Here is a 16,916-nt window from a genome sequence, read left to right as displayed (position 1 = left end):
CGAAGCCCCTGCCCCTCAAATCTTTGCAGTTTAAACCTCTGAGTGACACTGCCACATGTTAGCACACAGTGGACTAGATATACCACCAGGCGCATGACTTGTACAGGGTCAATAGCACGTCAAGCTTGACACTTTAGATTTAAATCCAACTCTATGCCGCTTATGATAAGAACGGTCCAAAGTACAAAGTGTCAAGCTTGACGTGCTCTTGACTGTACGTCCTGTCGATTGATACCATAAAACAAAAGGATGACATTGTCTAGCCTACGTACATTAATGGTGTTGTAAAATAATATTGAGCTACTACTACCGTAACCTGAATAAGAAGGGTTTTTATGAAGTGCCTGTACGATTGGTCTGTGATGTTGTCTATTATGTGCATTTAAAATACCTAGACAATTTTGTCTCACAGTTTCATGTTTCTCATTATCTTCATTTGTAGGCGCTTATAGCGGTTCAGATCTTCGTTTGGTAGACGGCTAAGGTTTATTGAATTCTTATAAAGAAGGTGTCAAGTTTCCTTTTGCGTTTCTTAATAAAAAGTTTTTTATGTTTATCGTCTAGAAAATATAAATACCTACTTATTGAAATGTCATGGAAGTGGAATATGTCATATATCTAGGCTGAGATTTATAAAATGAACTTAGATTTTGACTAAGTAAAAACGGCAGCGAGTTAAGCAAATTTTTCTTATTTACAAAATGAACTTGCGATAAGGAGGAGGAGGAGGAGGAAGAGAAGAACCCTTCCTTCGGTTCGCATCGCAGCTCGCCACTAAACCGGCAGGCTTATTATGGCGCGAGCGAATTGTTCTGCTGACACGTTTTCGATTATAAACTTTTGTACTGTGAACTAAATATTTGTTGTGAGTGCCAAAACAATAATAAACATCTTCATACTGACACTGAAGTATACATTTTTCTTTTCAAAGTCATGGAAATAAAACTACGATGGTTACAAACACCCATCACAAGATTAATTTAACTCTTTGCTTAAGCTTACAGCAAAACCCGTTTTGTACGTACGAAAATCTTGCTTAACTCGCCATTTTTGCTTAGTCAAAGTCAAAGTTAATTTTATAAATCAGCTCATCCTGTGTTAGGAGCCTCGCAAAAAGGGCGTTATAAAAAGTCCCTAGTCGTGATAAAATCTGACAAAGGACTGTACAAGAACAGGCAGTAGCGTCATTCTTTAGATTGGAGATACTGTTCCAAATCCCCAGTGAGTGCCGAAAATTTAAAAATAATGTTTTGTAGTGGTATTCAGTTGAACAATGTTTTAGTGTAAAGTAATGTGGAGGAAGTTTGAGCAAAATAATATTAGTGAATATAAAGCGCCTACCTAAAATACTATAGCAATGTAGTGAGCCAAGCTCCGTGTCCATAGGTTATGTCGTCTCTGTCTCAATTATTATCAAAATTATTTTCTAATTTAGTGGTCAGGTCATAGGTTCAAATAAGTTTAAAGAAAACATATTATTTCTAACATCATCTTTTATGTAATATGGTTTAAGCCGGCAAAAAGTGAGAATACCCGTTACATCAGGCTACCCTAACGAGACAAACTATGCGAAATATTTTGTACCGTTGAACGCCTATAAAAATTTCATAGCAATTTATTTTACTGCTGAAATAATTTATTTTGACTGCTAGGCACTTGTGAACAGCCTATTAATGTTCGTCAAATGTTTGCAGCTGGAGGAAATAAAATCGAAAGAGCGAGTGATAATACAACTGAGAAGAGAGGTAGCGAGGACGAATTCTCTACAAAATGATCAGGTGAGTAACCTTATTTTATCTACATCCACATATTACTTTTTCGTAAATAATAAAAAGTGTATATTTTGTAAGTTGTGTCATACAGCACGGTGTCAATTCTGAGCATATTTTTTTATATGAAGGCTTAAGAAAATGTCGAATGGTCGAGTGAAAACGTGTTGGAATTTAAAAGTAAAAAAAATAAACTTAGTTTGTTGTTCCGTGTTGTTTATGGCGTAGTGCAGGGTTGTTACATTATAATTTTAGTTGTACAAGTTCTACAGGTTGAAACGTAATTTGTTTCATCACGGTAATCTCGTGCGGTATACAAATAAATTTGTTAAATGCATTAGGTACTTACGTATTGATATTTTTATACCAGTATTGCTGATTGGTACGTACCTCGATCAAGGTAGTATGATTATGAAATAGAAATTAAATTTTGAACAATTCTGAATTTGATGCACTCTCGTTCAAACAATCATAAAAACAACGATAAATACGTCCAGGTACTTATTGATGAAATTTTTTAAATAGCGAATGCCTCAATTAATGGCGCGTGTGGCGCTCCGCATTATGCAACGCGAGTGCATTGCGAGATTATGCGAATGTATGTGTCCGTACACGGCGCGCAGCAGGCGTGCACACATACAAGCCGCTCTGCTACGTATGTATGGAGTTACCATACTCGTTTTATTATGCTATATTAGAAGATTGCTCAATCAGACCGGTCGGCTGTTCTTTGATCCTTCCAAGTCCGATTTAATTTGATTGACACCTGTAACTACACACAATACTGTATTAATATCTTATAATAACAATTATAAGATATTAATACAGTTTTATCTTACTGTAATCCCGTCTGTCGGTAATCGCAACATTATTGCAATTACTTATTTTTGAAGAAACTTCACTATCACAGGGACAAGTGATATTAAATCTTATTGCATCCTCAATAACAAAGTGTCGAAATGAAAAAGTAAACTTGTTGGTAAACTGACAAAATAGGTTTAAATAAAATTAGTCCAAATTGGCACCAAAGCCAAATGACAATTTTGACTTTGTTATGTATTTAGTTTTCTCTTAGATTCTTAGACAAATAGAGGGATATGGATTAATATTAGGCTTAGAATAATAACGCATAGAAACCTAGTCCGCTCACGCTAAGTGAGGCAAATTGAAGCGCGCCAAAAGGGCCTACACGAGCGGGGGGGCCTTCAGTGCTCAAGGTCAACTTGCACCGCGAACAGATCAAGAATTTTAGCTAAAAATGACGAAATGTGCGGTAAATGAGTGTAAAAATACGTTAGACAAACATAAAATAGGTACTAACATCACATTCCACAAGGAAGTAACGCGTTTCAACTTGTATTTTTATATAAATATTGACTAAAGCCGAAAATTAACCTACTTCTAAAACTAGCCTACATGAATTTGATTTTTGCCTCACTTGTGACAGTTCGTTTGATATGAAACTATCATTCTATGCGTTATTATTCTACGATATTAGGCATCCATCTCCGTCAGCCACAGTCATGGGACGTTCAAAGGGGACTGAATCTTTGATTTGTTTCAAAAAACAAATATACGCGATTTAGACCCAAAAAAAGTTTCATTTCCATTTTTTTAAATATTTGTGAGTTTAATAAAAGTTTTACTTTTTGAATTATGTCGTTTTATTATTGAGGGTGGTTATGACCTATGGCCGATTATGCCTTTGCTAATATGTAAATAAGCGGTAGTGTCACATTTAAGAAAAATCTTTTGAAAAAAGGCTACTTGCAAACAAATCTCATATAAAACTATATTAAACAGAACTGTCACCAAAGTCTCCAAAAATTTAAATGTATCTTTCGTCGAATCAGTTTACAAGCCACGTATTATTTTAGTTTACGATTTCCACTAACTATAAAGGACTCTCTTCTTGGAACTGTCAGAAACCTTTTTGTTATGTCTTCTTTAGAAATAACTTGGATGACGCTCGACATATAATTTACTGTATATAGGACAGCAGCTTTAGAACTAGTCACTAGCAGTGCTGGCAATAATCAAAGATAATTATGTCTTCTCCAAGCTGTCAAATTACTCCAATCACGTCACTGGTTGAGTAACTGTGGCAAAATATACAATACTAATTAAGACTTTAATTTGTACATAATATCAAAAAAGCCGTTCTAAAATTCAAATGATAGTAAAGTACATAATTATTTCTTATTTGGATGGTATTTTTAACTGATTTTAAAAAAGGAGGAGGTTATACTTTCGGCTGTATGTATGTTTTCCGATTTCTCCGTCAATTGTGGACCAAGTCAGATTCTGATGAGGGGATCCCATGGAAATCGAGGAAAATCCTCAAATTTTATAAGCATGGCAGTGTACTCACCGATTTCTCCATCGGTTGTGGACCGATTTTGAAAATTCTTTTTTGTTGGAAAGGGTATAACTCTCGAAGTGCTCCCTGATGCCGACGGAGCTGTTCCGGGATCGTCTCGGCTATCACAAATTTCAAATTATTTTCCGCAAATCAAAGTCGACTTTTCACTTGATTATTTTATTTATTAATTTATTTCTGGCCATGGAAACAAAGTCCTTCAGCCGAAAACATAAAAATAAGTTTTTCTGTAAATATGGCCGCCACAAAGAGGATAGGCAATTTGAGGCGGCGTGCTTGGATTGACTCGGGATTCCTTAGAACGGGCCGATACGCGGGTATTTTAGTTCGAGATTCGTATAATTTCGCGTTTTAATCTTCGATTAAGGCACAATAGCACTATCCTATTCCACTTTAAACTAGATTTCACAAAATAATTCAAAGTCAAAATAAAAACGACACTTTTCCCTCCAAAAGGTCCAGAGCGAATCACCTTTTCACTTGACATGTAATAAACATCACCGTTACCATGGCAACCAGAAAAAAGTATAAAATGTACAAAGGAGTCCGTAACAGTCCCATTTGTCACCAAGAAGTCAGAATCTGATGAGGGGATCCCATGGGAATCGAAAAAAGCAAACGTTGGAAACAAAAACCGACCGTTTTCAATGAAAAAGTTACAATTATTATGTTTTGTGATTAGTCGTTATCTTGTATATAAAAAATAATTATTACATATTTTTAAGTTATTGAAAGTCACCATGCTATAATTATTTTTGTGAAATTACTCCACTAGTTTGCTATGCGCTTGGTTGGCATAGCGTCTGGCACGGTTTGCTGGAAGACGTTGGTTCGAATCCAGTCGGATCGAAGGATTTTTTCTAAGTGGTCGATCTTTGTATTAATAATTATATTACATATTTTTTGCATATCAAAATAACATCCAAATATAAAATAATTATGTACTTTAGTATAATTTAAAGCAATATTTTAGAAAAAAAATTGAATGTGGGTTACACCTCTATTGCGCTGATAGCCTCAATTATAATAATGGCTCTTCTTGAATTGCGTTTTAGCAGATTTTTTTAAAGAAGTCTTTTAATTTAAACCTTAGATTTATATTATCAAAACATTATCAAAACAAGGAACAGATACTAACATACATATGAAGAGGCTGCATGGTAGAATCTTAGCCTTCCCAATAAAGGATGAAAACGGTACATAGATATGGTTGGTGTAAACTTATTTAAAAGTAAAAATAAATAAAATATATAATAATAATAATAATAATAATAATAATAACACACACACTCAACATAGCCCCGCACTAGGGAAACCCTGTGTCGCGGGTGCCATGGACACACATATAGACAACCACAAATTACACCCAAACTCACGAGAGAAACAAATGTAGGTCATACAAATATTTCTCCCGGCCCGGGAATCGAACCTGGGACCTCTGCGTGGCAGTCCGGCATGGTAACCGTTCGGCCACAGAGGCAGTTAAATATAAAAATAAAGTTGGTGTAAAAATTCCCTTTTAAAAACAGTTAAAATTAGTTAACGTGTTCGATTTATCGGAACATACCCTAATGATGCATAGCTGAAATATCATTCAATTATTTCAATAGTACAAAACGGGGTTATGGTTTATTATGATATCTCAAAAAAATATTTCATCACTTAGCAGCGTTTAAGTTAGTAGACAGCATTACAATGAATGTTACTTAAAAAAAAAATACAAATATCCCATACAAGTTATGTACCTAAATGATATGATAAATTAATCGTAATTTTAACATAGTACAATGCACATTAAATAACATAATGATAATAATGTCAAAATAATGCTAAATTATGTATGCATTATGTTTACGTAATTATCCATTTCTGTAAAGTAATATTTATACCTAATAACGTAATAAATTATAACGTATATTATAAAATCATGTCCCTATATTCTTCAAGGGAATAATATGCATTATCCAACAAAAGGTCTTTCAGTCGATAATCCCCTTTCCATCACCGGGGGACTACGCGTAGGCTTGGGTTCCACCTCTATATTGTGGATATTCCAAAGATTCGCACGAAGCGTAACGCGTTCTACATTTATATGGCGAACGGCTATGGAGTAGAATTTCCTGCCTGCAGACTTGTTTCCTGAACGTTATAACTTGGGCATTTTCAAGGCGAGAGTGAATAGGCATTATTTAGATGTGTATGCTCCATCGTCGACCTCATCGTCACTTTCCATCAGGTGAGATGGAGGTCAAATGCGCACTTATATTTTATAAAAAAGAAAAAGAAAAATCAAATGTTTCATCATTAGGCAACTATATCTATGTACTAGCGTACTCATGGCTCATTTTTTACTTCAACGATAAAATCAACGGATAATTATTATCTTTATTACCGAAATTCACCAGTTAAATTCTGAGTAATAAATGCGTATTTTACTTAACTTAAGGCGGAATCATCGCTTGTGTCGGTGGAGCAGTAACACTTTAAAAAGAGAGAATATTACCATATTAACATTGACCTATCAGCAAATTTTTGACCTCAGAAAAAATTTGTTGGTAGGTCAATGCATATTAATGTCAATATAGAATATATATAAATAAATGTTTGTTTGTAGGTTTGTTCCGTGCGCGTTCATTATTATTCATACTTTTGCTATAAAACTTTCGTCTGTCGTTGGAAACTGGCCTGCAAAAGTATTTGAAGTAATATAAACATTTTATACGCCGTCCAACAGGTTATTTGACTTTTGACATAAACATGCCTCCGTAATTATTGATATATAACCATATACAAAAATGCATACTTCCTGAACGTGCTCTTTAGCGGAATAGGCGGAATGCAAACTTTTTAAGGTCTTTTTGTTTAAAGGCTCACCTTTACCTAATAGTATGTTCTTTTTATACTAGGCATAGGTATTTAAGCGAGGATTAGCCGTAGTAACTATATTTAGCAGGCGGTAAACAAGAACGTAACTAGAGCTGAATTTATCATAGGAGGTAAGTATCTGGTAAGACAGACAAGTTGAGCAAGGAAGTAAAAAGTTGCAAACTTGATACGATAATTAAATGTTAGTTAAATGTCGCTTGTTAAAATTTTGATATATTTATACGGTTTCCAAAGTCGTAAACTAGAAGTCGTTCATTTTAATTTTACTGGTTAACTCAACTACAGGCGGACCAGTTACTATTTTAACTGCAAATATGGTTGGTAGGTAAATGTTGCACGGTTCTATTTTTAACTGATTTAGAAATGTGTATGTTACTCGATTACTCCGGAATTTGTGAACCGATTTTGATAATAATTTTTTTGTTTGAAAGAGGGTACTTCAGTATTGGTCCCATTTAAATGTGAAGAAAATATTCCCCCTCTAAGGGTGGCAACCTAGGGTATGAAACCTGTTTCGCGCACTTTCCGTTAACCGAATATAATTTGGCAAATATATGTAATTCCACGAACTTTTGAGGTCGGTTTTTTCTATCAACAAAAACAAATTCTACACATTATATCGCAAATAATGTGTAGAATTAAATTCAAAAGACACATTTGTGGAAAATTAATATAATAGATTATAATCTACGTGCCACCTTACTGAGTTCTATTTGATATGAAAAAAGATTTTGTGACTTTCATGTGATAGAAGCACTTTTAATGTATAACCTCTAGGGTTACTTTAAAATTGTTTTGTATATTCGCATCGAGTATATAACCAGAAATAGAGACGAAATAAGGGCCATATATTCCTGGTAACATATAGCGATACAGCTCTTATAAATATCAACTCCCGTTTCCACTGAATTATAGAGTGGCCAACCTGTGTGTACGTCTCCGTATATGCCAAAAAATGTTCTGTATTTATTGTAATAAAGATAATATCTCTAACAATGCCCTGCTGTTCTATTCGGTGGTGTGGGAAAAACAGCAAAACATCTAATTACAAAACAAACGGAATCACATTGCATCGGTAATTAAATATTAATATGTAATTTTGCAATTTTCGTCTGTTATAACAAATCTCAAGATAGTTGGTCGATTTGAAGTGAAACAATTGACGACACCCGTCGATTGTTTCGAATTCGGGCTGGTGAATGGAGCGCAGTTGTCACAGTAAAGATATGGCAGAATAGTTTTCAAACAAATTAAATGGTATTTCGCCTCTATTTCTGGTCATAGGCTCGAGAATATACTTGTGAATATACTTCACTGCAGTGTCGGTAAAAAGTTGCCTGACTCGTCTGCAGCTTAGACATAATTGACTAAGATGCACTTTATTTTTTTACATTTTATTTGTCAGTTTCTCAAAAATTATAATTTTCCATTTCGTTACTTTCTCATTTAGGACGCGATATATTTAGAGACAGTTCTCATGAAATTTCGAAATTCGTGTTATCGATATTTATGAAAATTTTTAAGAAGAATTTGTATTTATTTTTAGTCAATTTCATAGTTCTTGTGTAAATAGTTTTTGATGATAAAGTGGTCCTCAAAATAAATGCCCTTTAAAAAAATGTATAGGGCAGTCAGAACATTTCGAGGTGAGGGAATGACGAAATCAAAATAAACCAAGAGGAAAAATAGCGATATGAACTTACTTTTAGGCTTAATATTTTGTGTAAGCTTACTGCTACCAATAACTCGTCTGTGTAAATAATTAATAAATAAAATTAAATACTTAACTTTTTTATATGATGTGAGCGAGTGATTTGAGCTTAGGTGAATGAAGAATGGGAGTGCGAACAGGAGATTCGAACTCGAATAGAAATTGCTCGGGCTACATTGCAGAGGATGGAGAAGGTTTTGTGCAGCCGCAAACTATCAATAAAGCTCTGAGTGAGGTTGCTCCACTGCTACGTCTGGTCTGTAGTGTTGTACGGTAGCGAGACTTGGACTCTAAAAGCCGACACCCAGAGGCGTCTTGAGGCCTTCGAGGTGTGGTGCTACCGTAGAATGCTACGCATTAGCTGGACCCAGAAAGTTCCCAATGTGACAGTTCTTCAGCGCTTTGGGAGGGACCGGGAACTCTGGCAGACCGTCAAGAAAAGGATAGTTGCGTATCTTGGACACGTTCTACGGCATGAAAAGTACCGACTTCTCCAATTTATAATGATGGGCAAGATCGAGGGTAAACAACGTACTGGAAGAAGGAAGAAGTCGTAGTTGCGCAACATCCGGGATTGGACGAATATTGCCAGCGTAGAACATCTGTTTCGCTTGGCTCAGGACAGGGAAGAGAGTTGAATTTTGTCATTTTGAAACGTTTACAGTGCTGCTAACTTTCAAAAACTTACAAAATGCATTAACCAAATATGAAAATGTGTTTACAAATCAAGTGAAAGTAAAATTGTGAGGGAATGATTTTTTTGGTTGGGACATGAATACTACTTATAATAATACATTTTTTAAATTTATTTATTGTGTTTTTTTCACAGGATAGCTTTCGCGAAAACATATTTTATTTGATGGAATGTTTAAAATTTAAATGTTATTTTTGTTAAATGTGTTGATTTGAAGCACAGAACGTGTTTGATTATGGAATTTGGGACATAGTGAGAGAATGAGTTTGGGGACATTTTTATATTATTATTATTTTTATTTAAATAGACTAATCAATATTTTGTGCAGGCACGAGTAGCAATTGAATTGTAATTTGATATAAATATTAATTTTACGGCAAGAATTACATACTTTTTTTATAAACCTAAAGGACAAGAATGTCGAGATTTTGTAAGAATTACCCTTAAAGATGTAACCGGCCTTACCTAAAAACTAAAGTTTAGAATATTGTATGGTAGGACAATGTTGTTCAAAGTTCTCCCCTAATAGTGTAATATAAAATCCTAGTGGGAAGTTATAATATAGATTTGACGACTTTCGTCATTCACGGCGAAATGTAAGTAAGTATAGTATAGAGGCCTAATTTGACATCGTGACGCGAATAGGGATGTGGACTTATCATATCGATAATCACATTATGCGATTTTCACGAGAAATCGATTCAAAATTTTAAAAGTTTGTGATTGTTTCGATTATTTTTCGGTTCATTGTTGTTCAGGGGGTCTAATAGGCTAAATCGTACAATTCAGTTAAAAGCAACTCATTTACAGAATTCCTTGCAATTCTGTAGCAATTCCTCTTATTTATGTAAAATTGTCCCACATTCCGACGAATTGTATCCAATTCTTTTAATTTTGATTTTATAATATTCATAAATGGTTTATTACGAGAATTTAGTGTAAATAAGTATATTCATCAGTGAAAAACTACATAAGTCAATATTATTTCCGAGAAATCGAAGTGACTCGGTGAAATTCGGCGATTAATTGCTTACAACACTATTATTTAAGAAAAAATAGCTTGAGGACGTACCTGTTTTCAGGCGTTTCGGTGTAATATAATATATATAATAATAAGTAATATCATATTTTATTTTGAAATTCGTGCGAAAACTGTACTTCAAATATGTTTTGTCATGTTATATAATGTTTCAATAAAATTTATATATATTTTTGAACTCAATTATGCTCATAATTGTTTGTTTATTGTTTCGTTGATAGCATTCAAAGTTACATACTATCGCCTTCTTTAGCTGTCAAATTTGGCCTCTTATTTGGTGACGACTATAATAAACGTGGTAAGAAACCCGTCAATGCAATACAGCTTCATTTTAATACACTGAAACAAGCCGCGCGCCGTCTATACACATATTTTTATCCAAATTCGAAAAAGGTGGAGGTTCAGAATTCGTCTGTATTTTTTAAGCGTATGTTACGTTGTTACTCTGATATTTGTGAATCGATTTCGATGAGTCTTTTTTTGTTGGAATGACAGTGCCTTAGTAATGGTCACACTCAAATTCGAAGAAAACATTCCACTCCTAAGAATGGCAAACTAGGGAATGAACCCGGTTTATTGAATTTCATCAATTTTCTGTTCACCGATTTCAATAAAACTTGGCACATACTTGTAATTCCAATGAAAATAAAACACAGTGAAAACGGATAAGCAAATTTTTTAAGTAGGTTTGTTACAAAAAGTTGTAATTATTAAAATTCTGTATTATCTATACAACTGAAATTTCACAAGTATTCCAAAAAGTCACTCGCGTGACTCTAATGACCCGTACACCTGTGTTCGTGTACGGTGGGCCACACCCAAAGATATTTTTTATGAGTCCAAATTGTTTATCGAAAAGTGTACCGTACATCATTGACACAGGGCTCACTTTGTTGTTCAAAAAAGTGACAGTCTGGTTGATTGTACACGAATTAAAAGTTATTGGCTGACGAGTTTCGGAAATCTCAAACATTCCTTGGGGCGTGGTTCAGAGCGCGTCTTAGGGTCCATGCCCGGAGGGTGGTTCCCATCATTATTCATTTTTGGGAGCTGTGGTGGAGAAAATATTTTTAAAATTGAATTAATTAAGGGTCACTTTTTAACCGACTGTTAAAGAAAATTAAGCATTCAAATTTGTCTGTAATTCCTACATAATACCACAGTAAAATAAGAACAAGTATGGTAACTCCATATTAAACATCGCAGCCCGGCTTGTAAGTGTACGCGTCCGCCACGCACCGTGTACGGATGCACACATTCGCTTAACCTCGCGGTGTATTCGCGTTGCATAACACGGGTTATCGCATGCGCCGTTAATGAGGGCGAATTCCCATTATGTCGTAAAGTTTTATTTATCGTTGGCTGACTGTCGTGTCTAGCTGTTCCCACTAGGTCGTGACCACCATTTATCGGTTCACGGCAGCCGCCTTGTCGTTTGTACGACAAAATCGTTTGAAGCTGCGATTATCGGTCGCCACATTTTTATCGTGACGTTTTTATTTATCGTCCGATGACTATCGTTCTAGCTCATCCCATTGTCACGACAGTCTATTGTCGTAACATCAAAAAAGTAGTGAACAACAGTTAATCGTGTTGTGCTATGTGTGAACAACTTCATTTAAATATACAAGCTACGACACTTCAAGAACGACTATCTGTCGACACGACATAATGGGAACGCGCCCTAATAGGTGTTTAAAAAGTGACATAAAATAGTAAACGTAGTAGAATAGGAATAACTATGGTAACTCCATATTAAATGTCGCACGGCTTGTAAGTATGTGCACCCGCCGCGCCGTGTGTGCGCCGGGCGCACACATTTGCATAAACTAAGAGTGCTCTAGCGTTGCACAACACTGGTCGCCTCAACGCGCATTTCGTTGCACACACATACAAGCCACGTTGTTATTGGGTACGGAGTTGCCCTACTTGTTCGAATTCTGCTATGAAGGACCTTTTACACGGGGTCAACCGACGAGCCATTCCATTACACCAAGCCATTATTGGCGTTGTGTAAATAGAGCCAATCCATTATGTAGTGTCTCCAGACCAATGATAAAAACAATCCACGAAATTAGAGCGATTTTTATTTTTCGGATCAATACTTTCCCCACTACACGTGCATTGAATTGGCTCATGTAATGGCCTAGTGTGAACGCGCATCCTGAGCCACTAGCTTGTCTTGCCATTTAGTAAAGAATTTTAAAGAAACTTATTGTAACACTGGCTGTAAAATAGATGGAAGTTACGTATTTCGCATGTTTCACTAGACTGGCTTAATGGCTTGGCTTTGTGGTATGGCTCGTCAATTGATCCCGTGTAAACGGGCCATGATGATACGCGCGTTAGCATGGCTTTGCATGTGTGGGTAATTTTAAATATATTTATGACAAGAAGTGCAATTCTCACCTGTTAGTTCGTCAATTCGCCTACACTTCGCTCAGAGCGTAGGGTTGTCACGATTTATTATTTTAGTTATACCTACAGAATAACATTTGAAAAAATTAAGCTGTTCGTCGCGGTATTCTCGTGCTATATTGAAATAACCTCTGTTAAATGCAGTGCTTACGTATTGATATATTTATACCTGTACCGCGGATTGGTATCTCGACTAGGGAGTATGATTATGAAATTCATTCAGGGAAGTACTGTCATCTTACCTATTTCTTTTTTCCGTGTTCCGGTTAGGAAGGGTAAGGGTGCTGTTGAAGTTACAGGCACATGGGACTTGCGAACTTATCGATGCCTTACTTTCTGAAACTCGTATCTTATAAAGAGTGATTAATTCAGGAGATGGCAAAACTTTCTGTGTCTATATTTTAAATTTCTTATCAAGGGTGTTAATTTGGATGCATTACTTTAAGAATAGGCAAAAGACAGTGCGTAAATATGAAGGAAATGTGATGTGAAATCTGTCTCAATAAGAATCTGTCTCAAAATTTTTTTATTTATTTATTTCTCCCAATAGCTTACAAATACTAAAATGGCAATTTGTACAGATATAAATTTAAGCAATGCTAAAATGGGAGACTGGTGTCCAAGCTGGATAAAAAAACCTGTGTTATGGATCACCAGGCGTCCACCCCACGGACATGACTGTAAAATTGTACATAAAACACTCATAAGTTTAGGCAGCTTTATACAAGTATAACATAAAAATTTAACAACAAAAAAAATTTAACAAAAATGGACTCAAACACGGAAGTGTGTGCGTCTCTGGACTAGCGCTAGCTTTATTCACGTCCAGAGTTCTAAGTACCTCTTTTTGGTGTATGCGAATTGGCGCCATAGTGCAGCCAGCCTGAGGTAAGATGAGATTCAGACGCGAACTCTTTGCAAAGAGTGAGGCAAAAAGATTTGCCTTGTCTTCTGCAGTATAGGCCAGCGTGCCGTCCGACCTCAGCAGAGGTGACATAGATAGGCGACAAAAGTTAGTTAGTGACTTTATATTTCAAGATGTTTTGTTTAAAAAATTAATTTGTCAATTTCTGGCGTCGCCATTTTCACTACGCATACACAATATGGAAGCGTGCACGCGCACGATCGGAGCACCTGATCGAATTCATAAAAATTTGATTACTATAGAAAATACGTTATTTTATTTTTTCCTTTGAAAAACTATTTGTGTAACGGTTTTTGTAAAAACAAAAACCGATATACAAATTCGTTTTAGGGTCGCGCTCGCGCTGCCGAAACGCCGCCGCCGCCGGTTGGTCTATTATCGGCGCTCATATCTACTCAGACGTCGCAATGCCGCCGCAACACATCGCGTGGCATCGCTCTTAACAAAGCATACCAACTCTCCCGGTGTTGTTTGCTGATTTACTACTACAACCACCAGGTCCCTGTCTGGATACGCATCATGTCAAGAGACCTTCAATGTCAAATAAAATAACTATTCAAAAAGAATCTTGAACCTAGAAGTGAACTTTAAATCCAGTCCTGGTAGCAGTATCCTATATATTATAATCTATACTTAGAATTCACAAAAGCGAATCTCAAAACGAACAATACGACCATTGTTACCAACATTAATCAACACAAAACAATTGTAACAATAAAGCCGTTTCGATACTTTCAATTTATTATTGATTTGCAGAAAAGAAAAACACTATCGTAATCTAATAAGTAAAAGGTTAAGCAAGTTCAAGTTAACTTTTAATTACGTTACTTCTGTGTTTGGCAATTACTACTGAAGCCGTATAGGTTGGATTTTACAGTCGTCAAATTCCGCAAACTGGTGATTGGTATTAACCTGATTACAAACACACCGGGACAACTCTCGTTCCTTTCTACGAAGGGACACCGACCCTTAGGGTATACGAGAAGGGCACTATAACCTGTGCAAGCACAAGGACCTTCTAAGTTCAGGTCCTGACTCCGGATAAGCAAGTGTACAGGGTTATTACAGACCTTTGTCACTGACGCCGGAAAAGCTGCTTCAGCTGTACTAAACACAAGTCCGGTCGTGGATGGAGTACTGCTTCCACTTATGAGATGGCTCTGCTAAATAGCAACTAGATTCCTTGGATTCAGTTGAGAAGCGTGCCAAAAGGCTTACAGGTAACTTGGATTTAGTAGAGGCGAAACTGCAGAGCCTTGAACACTGCCGTTAAGTTATCGCCATCTGTGAGAAATCTATTTCTTCACTCAGGCAGGAGGTACATTTACAGCTACTGCAGCTGACTGAAGATGGCGATAAGGCAAAAAAGTCGTTAAAAACCAAAAACGAAGATCTGCAACAAGCAAATAGAAAAACTCGTAAATTTAATTGTTTCATTTAACCTTGTCGTAACTACAACCACTTACAGTTTTGGCGGTTGCCGATCCAGTTTGCTAAGGCCAAAATGTCGAGTAAAAAGTGCATCTATTTTTTAAATTCACTCTCGTAATTCTCTGTGTAAGTGCAAAAATCGTAGTCAACCTTATCAAATGCCTTGCTGAGTTCTGTGTGATCATAAGTACCTACCTATTGATATTTAGTTCATGATTTTTATAGATTTATAAACTCGTTGACTTCTTATCTTAGCGTCATAATAACATAGGGCATTTCTTAATAGGAGAACAAACGATTAAATATTGTTTTATACAACACTTGTAGAGGTTTTTTACTTACTCTACGGTATTCTCATGTGGGGTAAAGTGGCAGACATTCAAAACATGAATATTTGTATTGCAAAATCGAGCGATTCGTCCTGTGTACCGTTTAGGTTCTCGGGTTTCTCTCAGCAAAAAGTTTAAGGAGACTAGTATCATGACTGTGGCATCACAGTACATTTACTCAAATATTTTATATGCCCTAAAAATATACATAATTTCAATAACAAACAAGATATCTACATTATTAACCTTAGAGCTAAGTCCAAACTACAACGATTTCGTTTAACCAAGGGAAACGACTCTTTTATGGACAACTATATATACGTTTTTACAGTAAGATTCCGGAGCATATATCGAGATTAACATTTTCTAAGTTTAAAAACTACATTAAAAATATTTTGATCGAAAAGTCATGTTACAAAATTAAAGATTACGTGGTAGATAAAGATGTATGGAAAGACTACACGGCTCTAGATTCCACAAAAAATTTATTCAAAGTGTATTCCAGTTTATTTGAAAAAAGCAAGCCTTAGAGTTTCTTGCTCATTCTTCTCAGGGAAGTCAGCGTAGTGAACGAGCAGTAGCTTAAATGTGACGTTTTCAAGTGTAAATTTATTTTACTTATGGAATAAATGATTCTTTTACTTTGACTTTCCGATTTTAATTTAAGTGTTACGTAGATTGATGAGCAATGTAGAATTCGTCATGGCAAAAACTTGCAGTTTATTTTGTATTATTTATGCACGCTGCTCACTGCAGGTAAGCTGTTAGTCACTTTTAGTTATCGAGATCAATGTCTGAAGATAATGTATTAGAAACCTGTTTTGGACTAGGAGCGTTGAGTCAAAGATGTGAGATTGGCGATAGTAATAATGCTGTTCATTTGTCAGTGCGGCAGTCGTTAATAATATTTCCATTTCCTTTCTTCCTTTCGACGACTAATTTAAAATACAATTCAGCAATGTGGACAAAAAGGTTAAAAACTTAGTATTACTGATTATTATTCTTCATCTGTAGCTCTTCGCTTGCTATGGGGTGTACACTAACATATTTGTACCTTTAGTACCAATATAGCTCCTTGTGAAAGAGTTACCTATTTCTGTCTCCAAGCAGCAACGTGACCTTTATTACTGCGTTCTAGTTTTGAAGGGTAACAGTGCTGGTGAAATTACAAGGACTTGAGACGTGTCAAGTTTTGTCTCAGGGAGACGGGCGCAGTGGCAGTGCCCCTCAAATCTTAGCGATTTAAAGCTCTGAGTGGCACTGCTACTGCTTTGGAAAGGAGTGTCGTTTACCATCAGTCGCACGGCTTGGGGTAACGTCACAGTTACAGTTAG

At 35.8% G+C, this 16,916-nt stretch overlaps 1 protein-coding gene across 2 annotated transcripts in view; it reads left to right on the top strand.

The window, feature by feature from the left end:
- Positions 1–16,916, top strand: part of LOC113229385 (axoneme-associated protein mst101(2)) — a 222,026-nt gene that overhangs the window by 26,407 nt on the left and 178,703 nt on the right. For both annotated transcript variants that reach the window (XM_026462956.1, XM_026462955.1), the window contains exon 4: positions 1,695–1,778. In XM_026462956.1, coding sequence (XP_026318741.1) covers positions 1,695–1,778 — 84 coding nt within the window. The remainder of the gene's footprint in view (positions 1–1,694; positions 1,779–16,916) is intronic.

The sequence above is a fragment of the Hyposmocoma kahamanoa genome, unplaced genomic scaffold, assembly GCF_003589595.1.
Source record: "Hyposmocoma kahamanoa isolate Upper Pololo Valley unplaced genomic scaffold, ASM358959v1 62, whole genome shotgun sequence".
NCBI classification, from domain to species: Eukaryota; Metazoa; Arthropoda; class Insecta; order Lepidoptera; family Cosmopterigidae; genus Hyposmocoma; species Hyposmocoma kahamanoa.
This window is presented reverse-complemented; position numbering and strand designations above follow the sequence as displayed.